Consider the following 17661-nt stretch of genomic DNA (forward strand, 5'->3'; position numbering starts at 1 on the left):
GCCGCCAGTCAGCAGGCTTTCAATGGTGCCTCTGTAGAAGTCCCTGAGGATTTCTTTCCTTAGCCCAAATTTCTTCAGGCGCTTGAGTCCGTGTATTCGCTGTTGGGCCTTTTTGACGACAGTGGCGGTGTGGCCGGCCCATGTCAGGTCCTGGTGGATATTGACTCCCAGGTACTTGAAGCTGTCCACCCTTTCCACCACTGTGCCGTTGATGGTGATTGGGGGGTGTGCGCCCCCCCCCCCTCCTGTAGTCTACAATGATCTCCTTGGTCTTGGAGACGTTCAGAGAGAGGTGGTTGTCCTGGCACCATTGTTCCAGGGCCCCCACCTCCTCTCTGTAGGCCGTCTCGTCGCTCCCCGAGATCAGCCCCACGACTGCTGTGTCGTCTGCAAACTTCACGATGGTGTTAGAGGTTTGAGTCGCCACGCAGTCGTGGGTGTAGAGGTCATACCAGAAGGGGCTGGAGACGCACCCCTGGGGCGCTCCTATGCTGATGGTCAGTGGGGAGGAGGTGAGGTTGCCCACCCTCACCACCTGGCGGCGGTCTGTCAGGAAATCCAGGATCCAGTCGCACATTGCTGTGTTAAGTCCCAGGTCCTTGAGCTTGCATACCAGCCTGGAGGGTACTATGGTGTTGAATGCTGAGCTGTAGTCCACGAACAGCATTCTTACGTAGGTGTCCTTCCCCTCCAGGTGGGACAGGGCGGTGTGGAGCACGTGTGCTACTGCATCCGCTGTGCTCCTGTTGGGCCGGTATGCGAATTGTAGCGGGTCGTGGTCCGGGGGGAGTGTGGGGCGGATCTTTGATATGACCAGCTTTTCAAAGCACTTGCTGGCTATTGGTGTGAGGGCTATTGGGCGCCAGTCGTTGAGGCTGGTCGCTTTCTGCTGCTTGGGAATGGGGATGATTGTCGCTGCTTTGAAGCAGGAGGGAACTCGTCGGAGGGAGAGAGACTGGTTGAAAATGTCTGTGTATACGCCTGCCAGCTGGTGGGCGCAGGCCTTGAGGACCCGCCCGGGGATGCCGTCCGGGCCGGCCGCCTTGCGAGGGTTGATACGCAGGAACGACCGGCGCACCTCCTCCTCAGTGATGGTGAGAGGGCGGTCTGGGTCTGTGGTCTGTGTACATTGTGTGCACCCTAAAGCACTGTGGAGTGGTGTACATTGTGTGCACCCTAAAGCACTGTGGAGTGGTGTACATTGTGTGCACCCTAAAGCACTGTGGAGTGGTTTACATTGTGTGCACCCTAAAGCACAGTGGAGTGGTTTACATTGTGTGCACCCTAAAGCACCGTGGAGTGGTGTACATTGTGTGCACCCTAAAGCACAGTGGAGTGGTTTACATTGTGTGCACCCTAAAGCACCGTGGAGTGTTGCACATTGTGTGCACCCTAAAGCACAGTGGAGTGGTTTACATTGTGTGCACCCTAAAGCACAGTGGAGTGGTGTACATTGTGTGCACCCTAAAGCACCGTGGAGTGGTGTACATTGTGTGCACCCTAAAGCACCGTGGAGTGGTTTACATTGTGTGCACCCTAAAGCACCGTGGAGTGGTTTACATTGTGTGCACCCTAAAGCACCGTGGAGTGGTTTACATTGTGTGCACCCTAAAGCACAGTGGAGTGGTTTACATTGTGTGCACCCTAAAGCACCGTGGAGTGTTGCACATTGTGTGCACCCTAAAGCACTGTGGAGTGGTGTACATTGTGTGCACCCTAAAGCACCGTGGAGTGTTGCACATTGTGTGCACCCTAAAGCACCGTGGAGTGGTGTACATTGTGTGCACCCTAAAGCACCGTGGAGTGGTGTACATTGTGTGCACCCTAAAGCACCGTGGAGTGGTTTACATTGTGTGCACCCTAAAGCACCGTGGAGTGGTGTACATTGTGTGCACCCCAACAATGGCTTCATCAAACAGCCCAGTGTGCTCTCTTTTGCCGTTTTTGTCATCGCACTCCCATTGTTTGGGGGCGTCTTTTGTAGCTTCATTCCTTGTTTTAATTGTGCAAGAAATGGACTGTGTATTGTAGCAGCCAGGGCTATTCAGTGGGACTGGCAAGCAGCTTTGTCAAGGGGATGACCACAGTAGAGAAGTAGGAAGATTTAGGAGGGATAGGAGAATAAAGAAAGCTCTGCAGCTAGCATCCCGCACGCTCACACAGGCTCACAGATGTGTGTGTGCACGTTCGCGTGTAGCCCACACAGGGCCGGTTCCAGAACAAGATGACTAGGGGTGCATCCTAGATAGGAAGGGGTGCAGATGCCCGGCCGAAGGCCCATTATTTTATTTTACTAAAAATAATGCATTTGACCATCATTTCAAATAGAATGATACCACCCAAGCAAGAATATTTCAAGTGTTTCAAGTGCTTTACTGAAATATTTGGACCATATAATGATAATACAATTATCTCAACCTTAAAAGGTTACATATAGGTGCCAAAAAGCCATAAAATCACATCAAAGAACAAAGAAAAACAACAACTATAATTCAAGTTTAAACAGTAAGTGTGCAGCTGTAGCATTTATAAAAGAATAATAATAAAAAAAATAAAAAAAACTTTTCAACTGAGCATGCAGACAATTAAAATAAGGGTGCAAAGCATGCTTTTGCACCCCCGTAGAACCGGGCCTGAGCCCACACAGACTATATCTGTACGCACAAAACACACAAGCGTGCAGTCAAGAGAAGCGCCCATAGATAAATTCGCCAACAAACACATGCAGCCTCCCTCATCGGTCTGTCCAGTGATTTGTGACTTCCATAGCTAATGAAGTTCATAAAAGAGGTCCCGGGAGCCTGTTGGAAGTTCACTGTGCCTTTTCAAGGTCCCTGCTCACTGTAATTCAAGCAGCCCTGTCTGCAGCTGACAAAAAAGCCCAAACGTGTGAAAACAGCTTCACCATACTACGTTCTTCACCATACTAGGTTCTAGGGCTGTCAATCTCCCTCTATAATCAAATTCGAATTTCAGTGCTTTATACATTTTAATATTCGAATTATATTCGAATATTTTAATTAATTTTTAATTGAATTAAAAAAAAAAAAAAAAAAATTTTGGTCTGAGTGAATTGTTGTCTTCTCTTATGTTGTGTTCTGATTCTAAATATAGCTGAATCTTTGGGTTTGACCAAGTAAAACTTTTTCTAAGCATTTTACCAAATGTAGATGGGAAAATTAATATAGGTTTACATTCAGTATAGCAGCTTCAACAGTCAACTTCAGTTAACAATGAATGAACATACATTTTAAGAGCTACAGGTAGGTTTACATCAGTATAGCAGCTTCAACAGTCAACTTCAGTTAACACTCTTTTCTTCAAGTATGTTGTCAGAACTTGTCACTGTTCTAGTGTTCTAAAAAAAAAAAAAAAAATTTTTTTTTTTTTTTTTTTTTTAAATAAAAAAATATTCGTTTTTAAAAAATAATAATAATCGAATTTCGTTCATAATTATTAAATTCGAATAATATTCGAATATCAAAATTCGTTTCAACAGCCCTACTAGGTTCTTCACCATACTACATTCTTCACCATACTACCTTCTTCACCATACTACGTTCTTCACCATACTACGTTCCCCGCTCGTCTGCAGATAGGGGCGGCTGCAGCAAGTGACTTTTCACAACGGGAATCAGCAGGCGATCTGACTTTTCATGTTGCAATTAAGCGCTCGCCAAAAGGGCCCACTGTGAGAGCACAGCGGATCCTGTCCCGTTGCAGATGCGAGGCAATGTGTGCCTCTTTCATTATGATATCATAAACAACATGGCAGTGACATGTAACCTTACTATGTGGCCCCCATACCATATATACACACAGAGCCTGAGAGCAATCCCTGTCCTGTATCATATTATCTTTGTTTGTTAGTGTGTTTCTTCTCTCAAAAGAGAGGGGGCTCTTTCTGGCTTTATTTGTGCCTGAGATAAATAAAAAAATCTCTCTCTCTCTCTCTCTCTCTCTCTCTCTCTCTCTCTCTCTCTCTCTCTCTCTCTCTCTCTCTCTCTCTCTCTCTCTCTCTCTCTCTCTCTCTCTCTCTCTCTCTCTCTCTCTCTCTCTCTCTCTCTCTCTCTCAAAATTAGCCGGTCATATGTGTAAGTAGACCACAATCACACTGGCGCTGGAGTTTAAGGTTCATACAGGAGGCTAGATCTCTTCAGAGCAGTCCATCCCCCCTGGATGCATTGGGCAGATAGTGATGCAGACTCCAGACTGTGTGTGGTAGAGCAATTGAGATAAGAACTCTTCAATATGACATGATATGATGATGATGATGGAAACATTTCTGTCTCTTTCACAAACAATCTTCTTCAGGAGAGACTACATGGTCCAAAGTATGCTGGAGCACCAGATTTCAGTATAAGACCAACGTTTCGATGCCAAGAGCGTCTTTGGCGTCGTAATAAAATATGTTGCCTTAAATCCATGTGCTCCAGTATATTTTGGACCAAATCTCTGAAGTCTCTCCTGATTCAAGATGGCCTACTCCGAGAGCCTACTATCCCTCGTAAAGTTGGTTGAAGCACGTTAAACCTCTTCCTTCAGTCTCTCTCTTCCTCTCTGTCTCCCTCTCTCTCTGCCACGCAGACACACATGCAACTCGGTGCATTTCAAAATGCATGGTGGCCTATTTATTATTGGAGGGGTACTCCAACTGACAAACAAATACCTAGAAATGAAGTCATCTGGCCAGGACATGTTTACACAAACACTGCTGAGGGATTTTATGGCTGACGTTTCCCTGTAAGCCTCTGACGCTTGCTATCCCCGACAGTTCCCTCGTTCCCCCCCCCCCCGCTCTCTATACTCCCAAACACACAATTGATCAAAACACAATGCTAGATTTTTTTTTACACAATGCTAGATGCTATATCAAAACACAATGCTAGATGCTATATCCAAACACAATGCTAGATTTTTTTTTACACAATGCTAGATGTTATATCAAAACACAATGCTAGATGCTATATCAAAACACAATGCTAGATGCTATATCAAAACACAATGCTAGATGCTATATCAAAACACAATGCTAGATGCTATATCAAAACACAATGCTAGATGCTATATCCAAACACAATGCTAGATTTTTTTTTACACAATGCTAGATGCTATATCCAAACACAATGCTAGATGCTATATCCAAACACAATGCTAGATGCTATATCCAAACACAATGCTAGATGCTATATCACATGCTGCTATATCGGACCTCAAAAGCACCACAGTCTAAAATAAAACAAAACGTTCTGAGATGGCTTTAGGGTCCAGATGTCTCCACAGTATGGAAGATGGAGAGGGGAGGACCACCCGACTTGATAACGCGCTGAGGTCAGACGCGTTAGCTACCCCCTTTACTCCCCCTGTCGCCCCCTCTCCACCCTCCCTGTAACAAGATCCTAATAACGAAGCCAGAGTGTGTTGAGAGTCAGGACTCCAACACCACAGGGTCCGCGCAGACTAAACAAGCCCAATCGATGGTGGAAAGAATTGTTCTTTGGGAGAAACGCGTCCAGCGGCCGTGCCAGAGAACATAAATACGGAGCGAGCCACCAGGGCCCCTTTGAAACATCTGTGATGTAATTAATTGTGCTAAGACTTGGGTGGCACTGTCATCACCTAGGAGTAATTAGCTGGGGATATGTTTCTATTGTGATTCTGAGGCATACAAACACACACTCGCTCTCTTTGCTTCTCTTACTTGATCTCTCTCTCTCTCTCTCTCTCTCTCTCTCTCTCTCTCTCTCTCTCTCTCTCTCTCTCTCTCTCTCTCTCTCGGATCTGACAGCCTACAGAAACTTAATGCGTTCGGGACTCAAATGGACTTTTCTTGCGCTCTAAGGGTGCTTTCTCGTTCCGTGCCCGAGAACGATTGCTCCCCTCTCCCCCCGCTGGTCAGCGTTCACAAGCTTTTTCTTTTACAAAATGTCTTACGCGCTCGGGAAAGGAACACTTGCAGAGTACACTTGTGTTGTGTCATCAACTACGCCTGCAGTGTATCCTCGCCCGTGTGTTGTCTATGTGGTTCGGTACGGTTGGCGTTCACATTCGCAAGTGTTCCGTCCTCCGGGCACACCAAAGCGTTCCCCAGACCACCTTTTCAAGTGGTCACGGTGTGCTGTTCCACACCTGGGCAACCGAACGCACCGTTCACACTCATGAAACAAACCGCACCTGGGGTCAATTGGGGGACAAGTGTGCTCGGAAAGTCCCGTGTCCCGAGTGTGAAAATGCAAGTAGCATGGGTGTAGCATTATCATTTGAAAACACCCTCTTCCATTTCAATTACAGTTCCATTGTAATTCGATTTTTTTGTACTCCCACCAAAATATCTGTCCAATAGGTCTGCTTGATATTAAGCAAGCAACGTGAAAGAATCTGTATCAGTACAATGTAACAGCCTAGTAAATTCTGGTTCGGGCTTTAAAAGGACTGTTATAATCAACACCTTCAAGTGTGTTGACAAGATGATGGGCAGAAACATGCGAGGTTCACTTTGAAACAGACTCAATAAGCAACTGGTTTGAATTAGACAGTTAGTGGCTCTGCTTGTGTTCAATATGATCTCTTTACTGCCTGGATCATATATTAGGGACAAACGTTTACACATCCATTCTCTATTGTGTGTTTGTGTGTGTGTGTGTGTGTGTGTGTGTGTGTGTGGGGGGGGGGGGGGGGGGGGGGGGTGTGACGGCATGCAATATGTGCATTATTTTCTCATGTGCAGTGACAAATGTTTTTCACATGTACTCAGCTTGGCACAAACAATCATCATTTACAAGATGATTTTGAATACAGTCATGCATATGGTAAGGATTATGACACAAACACACACACACACACAGACACACACACAAGCGACCACACACAAACATGCACACAGACACATTCCAGTTGTTGAGCGGCAACTCAATAGAGATATCACAGCACGGCAAACAGACCTGATTCCACCGCTCAAACTGAAACTGAGGTATAGCTTTGTCCAACGGCGTCCACTTTACTTCAAATATGCTGAACTTATACATGTGTTGTTTCTGCATGTGCTTTAAATAAACGTGTAAACCGGAGGTCTCTATTCTCGACAACAGGTGCCTTTTGCGTTTTCTTGACTCTCTCAGCAGTATAAACGCTGCTGTCAAATGTTCCGAAAATAACCAGCAGGCCAGAGTGATGTGAGCAGGGTGAAAGTGGCCGGCTAGTCAACGCTGCTGGTAGGAATACCTTACACTAACATTTTGAAATGCTATGCTGACTCTCCAGTTACTGCTCCCAGTTTGTGTTGGCCAAGAGAGAGACGGTCACGTGACCACTTGCTGCAGGGGATAAGGGGCTCTGGTCACAGCAATGTGTTAAATGTGTGTGAGGAAGGGGAGACGTGCGAGCACTGAGGGAAAATGAGAAAGTAAAGATGTCACTGCGGTTCTACTGTAAAATCCCATTTACCACACTTCCACGGTGGCGTGCGAGTCGATACGCTGCGCTGGAGATCTGAGGGAGGATCGCGTGTGATATATCTGTGATCTCCTTAGAATAAAGTCGGCGTGTAATTGGTAATGGCTCACTAGTTTTTGGTGCGGTGTCTCATTAGATTGCACACATAACATTAACGTTAACATGTCGTTAACTTACTTGCCGAACATTACCCAGTTTGACATCACCGTAACCGACGAGAATATGAGGCAGGAAATGCGCAAAACTCCCAACTGCGAGGCAATGCACCCCCAAGGAAAAATAAATTCTTCATTGTACCTTTTGGGGTCCACCAACTTGTAGAGTTTGCCGCTGTGTGACTGTGCCATGCTTTTACTGCTTGCCAGGACGTAGACCTCACCTGAAAAAGAGCAACACATTTACGTGAGAAATGGCTCATTTGCATGATTTACATGACATACTGTAGCTTTTAATACGCCGCATATGTCCCAGTGATTGACCCTTAGGCTCAAGTACACTTGTGGAGCCCAGGAGAGGAGAGGAGAGGAGAGGAGAGGAGGGGAGAGGAGAGGAGAGGAGAGGAGAGGAGAGGAGAGGAGAGGAGAGGAGAGGAGAGGAGAGGAGAGGAGAGGAGAGGAGAGGAGAGGAGGGGAGAGGAGGGGAGAACGAGAAGAGGGGAGAAGAGAGGAGAGGAGAAGAGAAGAGAGGAGGAGAGAGGAGAGGAGAGGAGGGGAGAACGAGAAGAGGGGAGAAGAGAGGAGAGGAGAGGAGGGGAGAACGAGAAGAGGGGAGAAGAGAGGAGAGGAGAAGAGAAGAGAGGAGGAGAGAGGAGAGGAGAGGAGGGGAGAACGAGAAGAGGGGAGAAGAGAGGAGAGGAGAAGAGAAGAGAGGAGAAGAGAAGAGAAGAGAGGAGAAGAGAGGAGGAGAGAGGAGAGGAGAGGGATTTGGATTGTAGCTAAATGCTTCGGTGGTGCTGCACTTGCCATGGGACTTGAAGAAAGAATTTAATGGGACAATTGGATACTCATGACTGGGAACCAGGCGGATAATTTAATGAGGAACAAGCCCGCAAGAAAGTTCCATAAGGGGACAAATTGTAAACATGTGTCTGTGGGGCCCATACTTTGGGACACGTTTCCACAATTCTTGCACCACTTGCAAATCACGATCGAACGCAGAAATCTTCAAATACCTCTTCGAATAACAACTCCCAAGACTTGGCAAGAACAACGATGAACCGTTTCTGATGGCTGCGCGAGCGTCGCACATCGTGTCTTCATTTTATACGGAAGGACGAAAGCTGCCGCCGAATAATTTGTTTGGCGGGGGGGAACCACTCGGTCCAACTGGTCAATATGCTCCGTATCATAATTCAGCTCACCTCAGCTCACCCCCCCACCTTATCTGAATGGTGCAGTCGCCCAGGTAAACAATAACACATCTCACTACTCTATGCAAAACACCGCCTTGTAGGTGGCCCAACACACGGCCCCGTAAATGGATCCTTTGAGTATCAGTGCTGTCTTATGGAAATGACCGTTAATCCAGAAGGAAGCACGCACTGTTTAATATCCTGTTGGGAAGGTGCCATAGAGGTAGAGTCAAAGTATGAGTTTCCCTGTAGCTTTGACCATCTTGTATTCTGATGGGATACACCCTGTGTTTGTGTAAAAAAAAAAAGAGAGTACAATGATCTCGTTAAATGACCGAGTGGAAAATTCCGCATGAGGGTGTTTTATGTAAATACATGCATCATTATTACATATTATACAACACCCAATGACTCTAAACAATGGTTCTGCCGAAGTTTTGAGATCTGTCAGTTTGAGTCAACAGGACTGTCAAGATGGCTCTCATATGGATGTAGAGAGGGAGAACCAAGGAAAAGAGACGGAAAGGAAAGAGAGAGAGAGAGGGAGTGAGTGTGTAATCGTACGTAAACATAAAAGTGCATAACGTTGTGGGGCTTCCTTGGAAGATCTGAGCCCATCTGTCTCAGTGGCTGTTCAGTTTGGTGTCTAACTGTGACTCTACTAACCTAGTTCATCCTCTCCAAAGCCCAAGATGTGTCCCACGAGCGTGGAGCCACAGGAGCTGGGGGAGCCCAGACACAGAGCTTTCTCCTGCCACTTGTCACCACTTGCTGATGTTGACAACAAAGACTTCTGCAGGATCCGCAGATTGCTGAGACAACAAATCACACAAGCCATTTGATCAGTTATTGCAACCAATGATCGATCCGTGTAGCAATGTATCAGAAGTTGGACAAATATAAATCATCAAAAAGTTGATGCCTGTGTGTATGTAATTTCTTTCCAAGGCCTTTGCCAATGCAAATGACTTTTCCTTAAAGCTAAAGCCTAAATCTAAAATATACAGTAAGAATCAGAATTATTTTGCCAAGGTATGTTTTCACATACTGGGAATTTGTCTTGGTGTGGTTGGTGCTCATGTAACATTGATAAGAACAAATATACGAGACGTAAACAAATAAGATATAAAGGATCTAAAGGGATTATAAAATATTATAAAAGGATTCACATATTAACACATATAGACAGTATTAACAGAATATAACCAGTCTTGATAGCTAGGTGAGGTAGCCTAAGTTTGCTGTTTACAGAAGATGTACACAGGGTCAGGGTGCATCAGAGGTAGCAGCAGTAAGTGAGCTTTGTGTTGACATTGTTTGCAGATAAGTGACAGTTAGAGTAATAAAATGTGTACAGTGATAAGGTGCATGATATTATAGCAGCAGTAATGATATAACAGAGTAACACAATATGTACAGTGGAAATGTACCCAAGGTAGATAGATAGTTTTGATTTGGTTAACACTTTTTTTGGTTCCTGCATTATTCCATTTGTGTTGGTTCATAGTTTTGTGTGTGTTGTTTCATAGTGTTCAGTATTATTCTAAAATGGGGGGAAGTAAAGAACAAATTGTGTGTCTAAACTTATGAATGGCAATGTTAGTGAACATGATATGAGTTTCTTATTGATAAATCCTTGAAAATGTGAGAAATACCATGTAATTCATTGGCAGCAAATATTAGCCAAGTTCCAGTGGAGATCTGCAACACGAGGAGGACACACCTTTTACTTATGATAACGCGGTTCATTGATCCATCTTCCATCTCCACCCCATGCTCCACATGGCCCCATTTAAGAGCCAGGCCTTTTCCGTCATGCCAGAGGCTTCACTCAGCCACAACAATATGCCACAAAACTGTAATGAGGCACAGGATCCGCGACCGCACAATTTTTCGAACGCAATGCCAACTCCTGATAGTGCGTTTCCCCCCCGACTATTTACTTCCTTTGTTTACACTAGCGTCAGTGTTTGACATCAGCAAAGTAGGATGAATTACAAACCAAAGAAAAGTGTGAACAGCACAGGGCAGGACGTCTACTCTCCATTTACAGCGAATGAGCCGAGCCGTAGTGGCGACAGTAACGTAATACCGATGTTTTCCCCCCACGTGGATGGAACGCCGGCTTTACTTTGGCACAAGCCGACGCATGGGAGGGGACAGATTCGGTCAGTTTGAGACGAAAAAGAAGAGCCGTGTTCATCTCAGTGTGCATGAAGATGTTTCTGATAGCTCATAAATCAACTGTACTTGATAGGATGGGATGAAAAATGAATCCACTACAATTTCCAGACATCAACGCAAGAACGCAGACCAAGATTTCACAAGGTGTAGTAGCGGATTCATTTTTGAATGCATTGCTGTTGTTGTTACATTGTTTAGGTCAGCGTTTTTTCCGACTTACCCATTTTTGTCTCCAAAAACGTAACTGCCATAGAGTCTTCTAGACTGGCAGCCTCTGTAGATGAAGCCCCCTACAGGCCCTCCACTGGACTGCAGGTCATAGATGGAAGGCTCGTTTTCTACGGGGGGACGAGAAGGCAAAGGTCTAACTCAAGTCCTTCATATACAGTGCACAACTGCAGTCTACCTGTCTCTATTGACAATAGACACAGTATAGGTTCATCAGAGACATGAAACTACCGTGTGAGGTTTCCTGTATTAATACATTCAGAACGTGAAACTCTTACTTTATTCTGCATACTGCTATACTACTACTGTTGTAATCTAATGATTTGCATAATGATTTCCATAATGTATATCTGCAATGAGTGTTGTGCTGTGTTGTTTGTGTTGGAATCAAATGTTTACTGCAATCTGTCAATAGTCCAGATTAGAATATAGTAGCATGTGGTTCCTATTAGTGAGACATTGATTTGATAAACAAAAACACTTGGCGGAAACATCTTTCTTTCTTTCTCTTTCTTTCATTCTTCCTTTTCTTACAATATCTCCCCTCAAAACAAGTGTGCATTGGACCAACAGAAGAGACCACGCAACCACAAGTACAGTAAGTTGCCATCTTTTGCCCCTTTTCGTCAACTCCCCCCCCCACCAAGAGCACCTCGATGACTAGCATAATGACTTATGACATTATGACTAGCATAATGGACCTACGTTGAGCACGCCAGCTTGTTTGTAGTGTTATAAATCATCTCTATTTGAATGCGACAGCAAAATAGTTGAAAGCTGCTTCCATGGCTGCCAACCTGAACTGTTATGTGTCTTTATTAAAACTGAAACAGAGCATATTAATCTTTTATTCACAAGCAGGATGTTGAGGCACATATGGCATATTTTTCTTTATTGCAGTTGTCTTGGCAAAGGCAAGTATATGAATGGAGGTTCTTTGTCCCTAAAAATTTATGATCCAGGACTTGGTGACGTTGGTTTTTGGAGTTTGGGTAACCAGTTCAATCAGACATAGTTAATGGAGTGAGTTATTGGGGGTTGAGGGGTTATCTTGGGTGGCCAAAACACCGCTCAATGTGTGGCAGAAATAAGCAGCCCAATGTCAATGTGTGTGTCAGAAATAAGCAGCCCAATGTAACTCGAAACAAATAGCAATAATTTGTTCTTTACGAAGAGAAGTGGGCTAAGTGTTGTCAAGACGCTGCTGGCATTGATTATTTTCTCGACGTGCTCCATAAAGGGAAGAAGTGGGCCCCTCTCAGCTGTGTTTTCAACAGTGTGAAGCCCTCATCTAGACAGTCATTGTTGTTGACAGCTATAAATCATATTCATGGACACAATCTCACATTCCCCTGGCAGCGCTACACACATACGAGGGAGGAATCTTTCTCGATCACATCATCTTTGCATTCAAGCTTTGCTCGCTCTGCACTCAACCTGGTGTGTTTCTGAACACGTTGGAGATCAGCCAAAATAGCATGTTCTTACAAAATGAAAGACATTTGTAAAAACAGATGTCATTTTTCAGCAAATAAATAGGCAAGGTGAGCCAGCAGCGTAATAGATTTGCACAAGATTCCATTGCAGTGTCTCAAGCTGTGAGGCCATCAACCAAAACTCAAGCAGGGGCCAGACTCTGTTTTTTCGTTGTGAGTAACATTACAGCTAGAAATAATGAATTCCAGACACAAAAGTTCAATATTATCGACTTTTTTTTAACCACACACACACACACACACACACACATAACAAAACAAAGACAGAGAAAAACTAAAAAAGGGAGGGGGGGTTATCGAGATGGGGCGCTAGCCTTCTTATATTATTCTCATTATTAATCAACATTTTTGGAAAATGTGGGGGAAAATGGAACTCACCATAATCTTTCCCCTTAACAATCTCCAGTATTCTCCCTGCTGATGTATTTTTGCCACTGGCATCTGTGCACAGGATCAGGAGAGTCCCATTGTCCATTTGATGGCGATCCACTGCACACCTACAGACAGACGGCCATGATGAAGAGAGGGCAAACAAAAGTAACGTCATCACACCTCCAAGGTGGAAATAAGCAGACGACTGACGAGGGTTTCATTGCAAAATGCTGCGTTTACTTGCATCTTCCAAAGCTGCAGTATTGCTATCGAAACCACTTGCATATTATGTAAAATAATAATAATAATAATTTTTGTCAGTCTATTAGACCATTTTCATACATTGCACTTCTAAAAGCGCTGCACAAAGGATCTTCATTGTGACCGTGTTGTAGGAGTGTCCCATCAAGTGTTTGACTCACCTGCCTGGGTCATGCAGTCCATGGGCAAAGATTTCAGGTGGCTGATTGGTGCTGTTGAAGTAGGGGTTGTTTCTGGGTATTGAGTAGGGAGACGTACAGCAGTCCGTGTCCACGTCTACCCTTAGCACGGATCCTGTGAAATCGCTGCATTCAAAACACAAACAAAGTAGACTTTTACAGTGGAAGGAGCGAGGATAATAAGACAGAATCAAGACAGAGCATGGACAAAATGGGAGAGAAAGTTTTTTTCAAAATTTTCCCCCATTTTCTCCCTAATTGTACTTGGCCAATTCCCCCTGCTGTCCTGGCCGTTGCTCCGCCCACTCTGCCGATCTGGGCAGAGTTTTAGCCTGGCACATGCTTCCTCCGATACATGTGCAGTCACTAGCCGCTTCTTTTCGACTGACAGCGAGGCGTTTCACTGGCAGGACGTAGCATGTGGGAGGATCACGCTATTCCACCCAGTTCCCCTCCCGCCGAAAAGGCGCCCTGACCAACCAGAGGTGGCACTAGTACAGCGACCACGACACATAGCCTTATTCCCAGCCGCAGACATGGTCAATCGTGCCTGTATGGATGCCCAACCAAGCTGGGGGTAACACGGGAGCTCGAACCTGCGACCCCCTTGCTGTTAGGCAGGCAGGGAATCTACCAGCTTTGGCAGGATTGAATCCTGGATCAGCAGGTTGCACATTCGGTCCCCAGCTGAGTAACTTAAAACCACTCTACTGTCTCTGGGCACGCACAGAATATTTCTGGAACCCATGTCCCCAGGACCCCTTTGACCTGCGGTCTCACCTGAGTCCATCCATCTCCTCCATGTCGTCCAGGGTGATCATGCCGTCTCCCAGCACGATGTGCAGCAGGCCGTCAGGGCCGAAAAGCAGCTGGCCTCCGAGGTGCTTCCTGTGCAGCTCCGCCACTTCCATCAGCACCCGCACCGTCCTAGTGTCCACCTGGTTCGGGTTTTTTCTAAACACGGGACACACAATGCAGCGTCGTTGGTTTGCGGTCATTGTGACGCACAAGTGAAGACTGCTACATGACAAGATAAACACTGCCTCTCCGCATTATCTGCTACTTTTCCCGATATATTTCATAAATTCTGATCTGAATATCCACAATTATACAACAGTCAGTTCCGGCCGAGCAATTTGATTGGACAAGAGGCATTCAAGCCGTGATGATATTTAGTATAACATCACAAGGAGGCATGTATATCACTCCGCTTCACTGCTATTCGAATGCTTTGTTTAGTGGCGACAGTGATATGGATACATTTGGCAACACTTGATAGGTTAGTGCAATCATGAGGGAACTGTTTTTGTTGGCAGGGACAATTAACAGACAAAAAGCATCGGTTGTCTCAAATTAGTTAAAAACATACTATTGCATTATTACTTGATGAATAGCTTTTACAACTGTTGTATAAAAGCAATATCACACTTGAGGTTGTGCTATATTGTTGGATATCGTCACAGTTGTGATTATCTTCGGCACTCGGCCGGCATGACGATATATACAGTACAGTGGGCTTCGGATGCCACTGGGACAATGGGCCAGAGACTGTATTACGAATTGTGCCGAAAGCTACTGAGGAAATGACGCCTAATGTTTTAAAATATAATTGACTTGATAAACATGGAGGCATTCAGAAAGTCACTAATTCCTGGGAGACAATTATGTCGGCAGGTAAAATTATACTGTTGCATTAATACAAAACGCTGACATGACAAAGGCAGATCCAATGTTAAATGAGTTTAAATGCTTTTGTTGTCTGGAGACATTTAGTCTAAATGCGACGCATCATAAAAGCTCCCATCATCGCTAAGACACTGGGTGGATCTCTCAAGCTGTAACCCAGGCTTCAACATGTTGCACAACTCCTAGTAGAAAGTGAGGATTTTGCGTCATCCTATCAGCAACAAATATTTAATGATGTGTTATTTTGGGCAGGGTAAACTCCCAATGTTTTTAAAAGCTGCTTGCCAAAGAAAAAAATTACTCTCTCAAAGTGCCATCACTTAAACTGGTTGCCATCGCTGTATTGGACCCTCAAATTAAAGGCTACACACTGCAGTCACCATGACAACATGCATACAACAGCCATTATGAAAGTTACAATGTAACACTTTAACATGTTCGTGAGGAAAGACTGCTCTCTTAATCACAGGTCATTGTGAAAGGGGTGTGAAGTCTAAACAGCACAAGGATGAACATCACAATCATCATCACATCAAGAGATGTGCTGTAAATAAACGGCTATTACATTGTCTTTGAATGCAAATCTTTCCTTGTCAGCAAAAACATTGCACAAGGAACGCTGGGTAATAGTGGCTACACTCTAAACCCACAAGACAACAAAAATCCTTGTTTGTTATACTGTATTTGTGGGGGGGAGACAATCTGTTCCTCATGTGTGCCTTTCAAACTTACAATTTACATTGTCACGGGTTACAATGGTAAATTGTGTACTTTTGCAGTACAAAAATGTGTCAAATCAATCTTGTTAGAATGAAAATGGTCAGTGATGGTCTTATTAATCACTCTTCTTTGTGATCACAACAATTTCATGCCCCAGAAATACTGGAAATGCTCACAATTTTGCTCTATTGCTACACTTGTGTCTCTCATGTGCGTTCAGAAAATGACAAAGCTCACAGTTTTCACAAATTGTTGTAATTAATCAGTGATAAGAGGCTTAGGACCGGAGACGAGGGCGTGGCTGCACGACATGGAGTTGGCCATCTGATGATACACGAAAGAAGAAGAAGAAGTGATAAAAGGCTCTTAAAAAGGCAGATCATGGGAACTCTTATATGGCTTGCAATTTTCACTATCGTTCACACTTCTTAACGCAGAAAACACTGTAAACTGTCTTTCAACTTTTTAGGAAAGAAGCCACAAAATCTAACCTCTTTGGTCACAATAAGGGCATTCCTACACTATGCGGCAAACACATGGAATGCCCAGTCTACGATAGTCAGCATAATATCTAGTCAATATAATATCTAGTCAATATAATATCTAGTCAATATAATATCGTCAAGCATTTGGCAGCTGCTGTTTTGGTGTTGCTTTCAGGCATTGAGTTCATATTTTCAGTAGGTTTGGCACAGACTTCTCCTATTACCTGGAAATGGTGTATTCCACCACACGGAGAATGTGGTCGTGTGGTCCGATGGCCCAGCGCTCTTGGTTGGTGGTGTAGGAGACGTAGAGCTTGCCATTCTTCTTGTAATTGGGGTGGAATGCCAGGCTTAGCAGGCCCCTTTCATCTCCGCCCTGCAGTCAGATGAGAAACACAAAAGATCCAGGAGTTAATTATGTCCCTGCTCAGCTTCTGCTGGAATCAAAGCCAATCCATAACCCCCTCCCCCCCTTGCCCCCAGTCATCTTCATCATCATCACCATGGCCACTACATGCACCCCCAACAGGCCCGACACCCCCCACCGAGGCGGCTTAATCCGCTATTTTATTTATCCATTGCATTCTCATTCACACCCCTGCCTCTCTCCCCCCCCCCCCCCCCCCCCCCCCCTCGCTTTCTTTTTTCAGCCCAGCCTTGCCTGTTTCACTCCGCACCTCCACCAACCTCCTTGACGATACCATTACCAACCATTATAAAGCGTTTGACTCTGGGCAGATCTGCACCCCCGCCCCCTCTCTCGCTCTACAACCCCCCACCAGCTCCCCACCCCCCCCCCCCCCCCCCTTTGCCCAGTCTGTCTTCTCTCCTGCCTGGTTATGTGCGCTTGTCCTCAGGGTCGGGGGGCCCCCGTGACGCCCGGGCCCTCCCGGTGGCCTCCATTGTGCGGTGATTTGTGTGTGTAATCTTTGGGGGATATCCCTGAATGCTGCGCTGAGTGGCTGAAAGAATTTATTAGCTCACTCACAGTTCATAGAGAGCACAAGAGTGCAGAGTGCTTCAGTCCTTTGCTTTTGCCTGGCCGTACCCCTTCACTCTTTCCTGGTTTACACAAAATCCATGCAAAATTCAACGCTGGATAGGAGGGGGGGGGGGGGGGTACCGAGAGTAAAAGAGGAAAAAAAGAAAGAAAACCTAAACAAGGAAGGAGCTGCCAACTCCCACTGTCTTGGCAACATGTTTAGAAAACATCTAAATTGCTTGTGTAATATGTAAACCTTTGTCTC

At 45.2% G+C, this 17661-nt stretch overlaps 1 protein-coding gene across 1 annotated transcript in view; it reads right to left on the reverse strand.

Moving 5' to 3' along the window:
* The window catches only part of hhip (hedgehog interacting protein), a gene marked incomplete at both ends in the record, with an annotated part of 45980 nt that overhangs the window by 8088 nt on the left and 20231 nt on the right, over window positions 1-17661 (reverse strand). Inside the window, 7 exons of the mRNA XM_083655412.1 lie at window positions 7750-7831; window positions 9470-9615; window positions 11208-11325; window positions 13090-13208; window positions 13506-13649; window positions 14304-14477; window positions 16639-16790. Of these exons, the coding sequence (XP_083511538.1) occupies window positions 7750-7831; window positions 9470-9615; window positions 11208-11325; window positions 13090-13208; window positions 13506-13649; window positions 14304-14477; window positions 16639-16790 (935 nt within the window). The remainder of the gene's footprint in view (window positions 1-7749; window positions 7832-9469; window positions 9616-11207; window positions 11326-13089; window positions 13209-13505; window positions 13650-14303; window positions 14478-16638; window positions 16791-17661) is intronic.

This window comes from Poromitra crassiceps (assembly GCF_964638095.1).
Source record: "Poromitra crassiceps genome assembly, chromosome: 19".
In the NCBI taxonomy this organism is placed as follows: Eukaryota; Metazoa; Chordata; class Actinopteri; order Beryciformes; family Melamphaidae; genus Poromitra; species Poromitra crassiceps.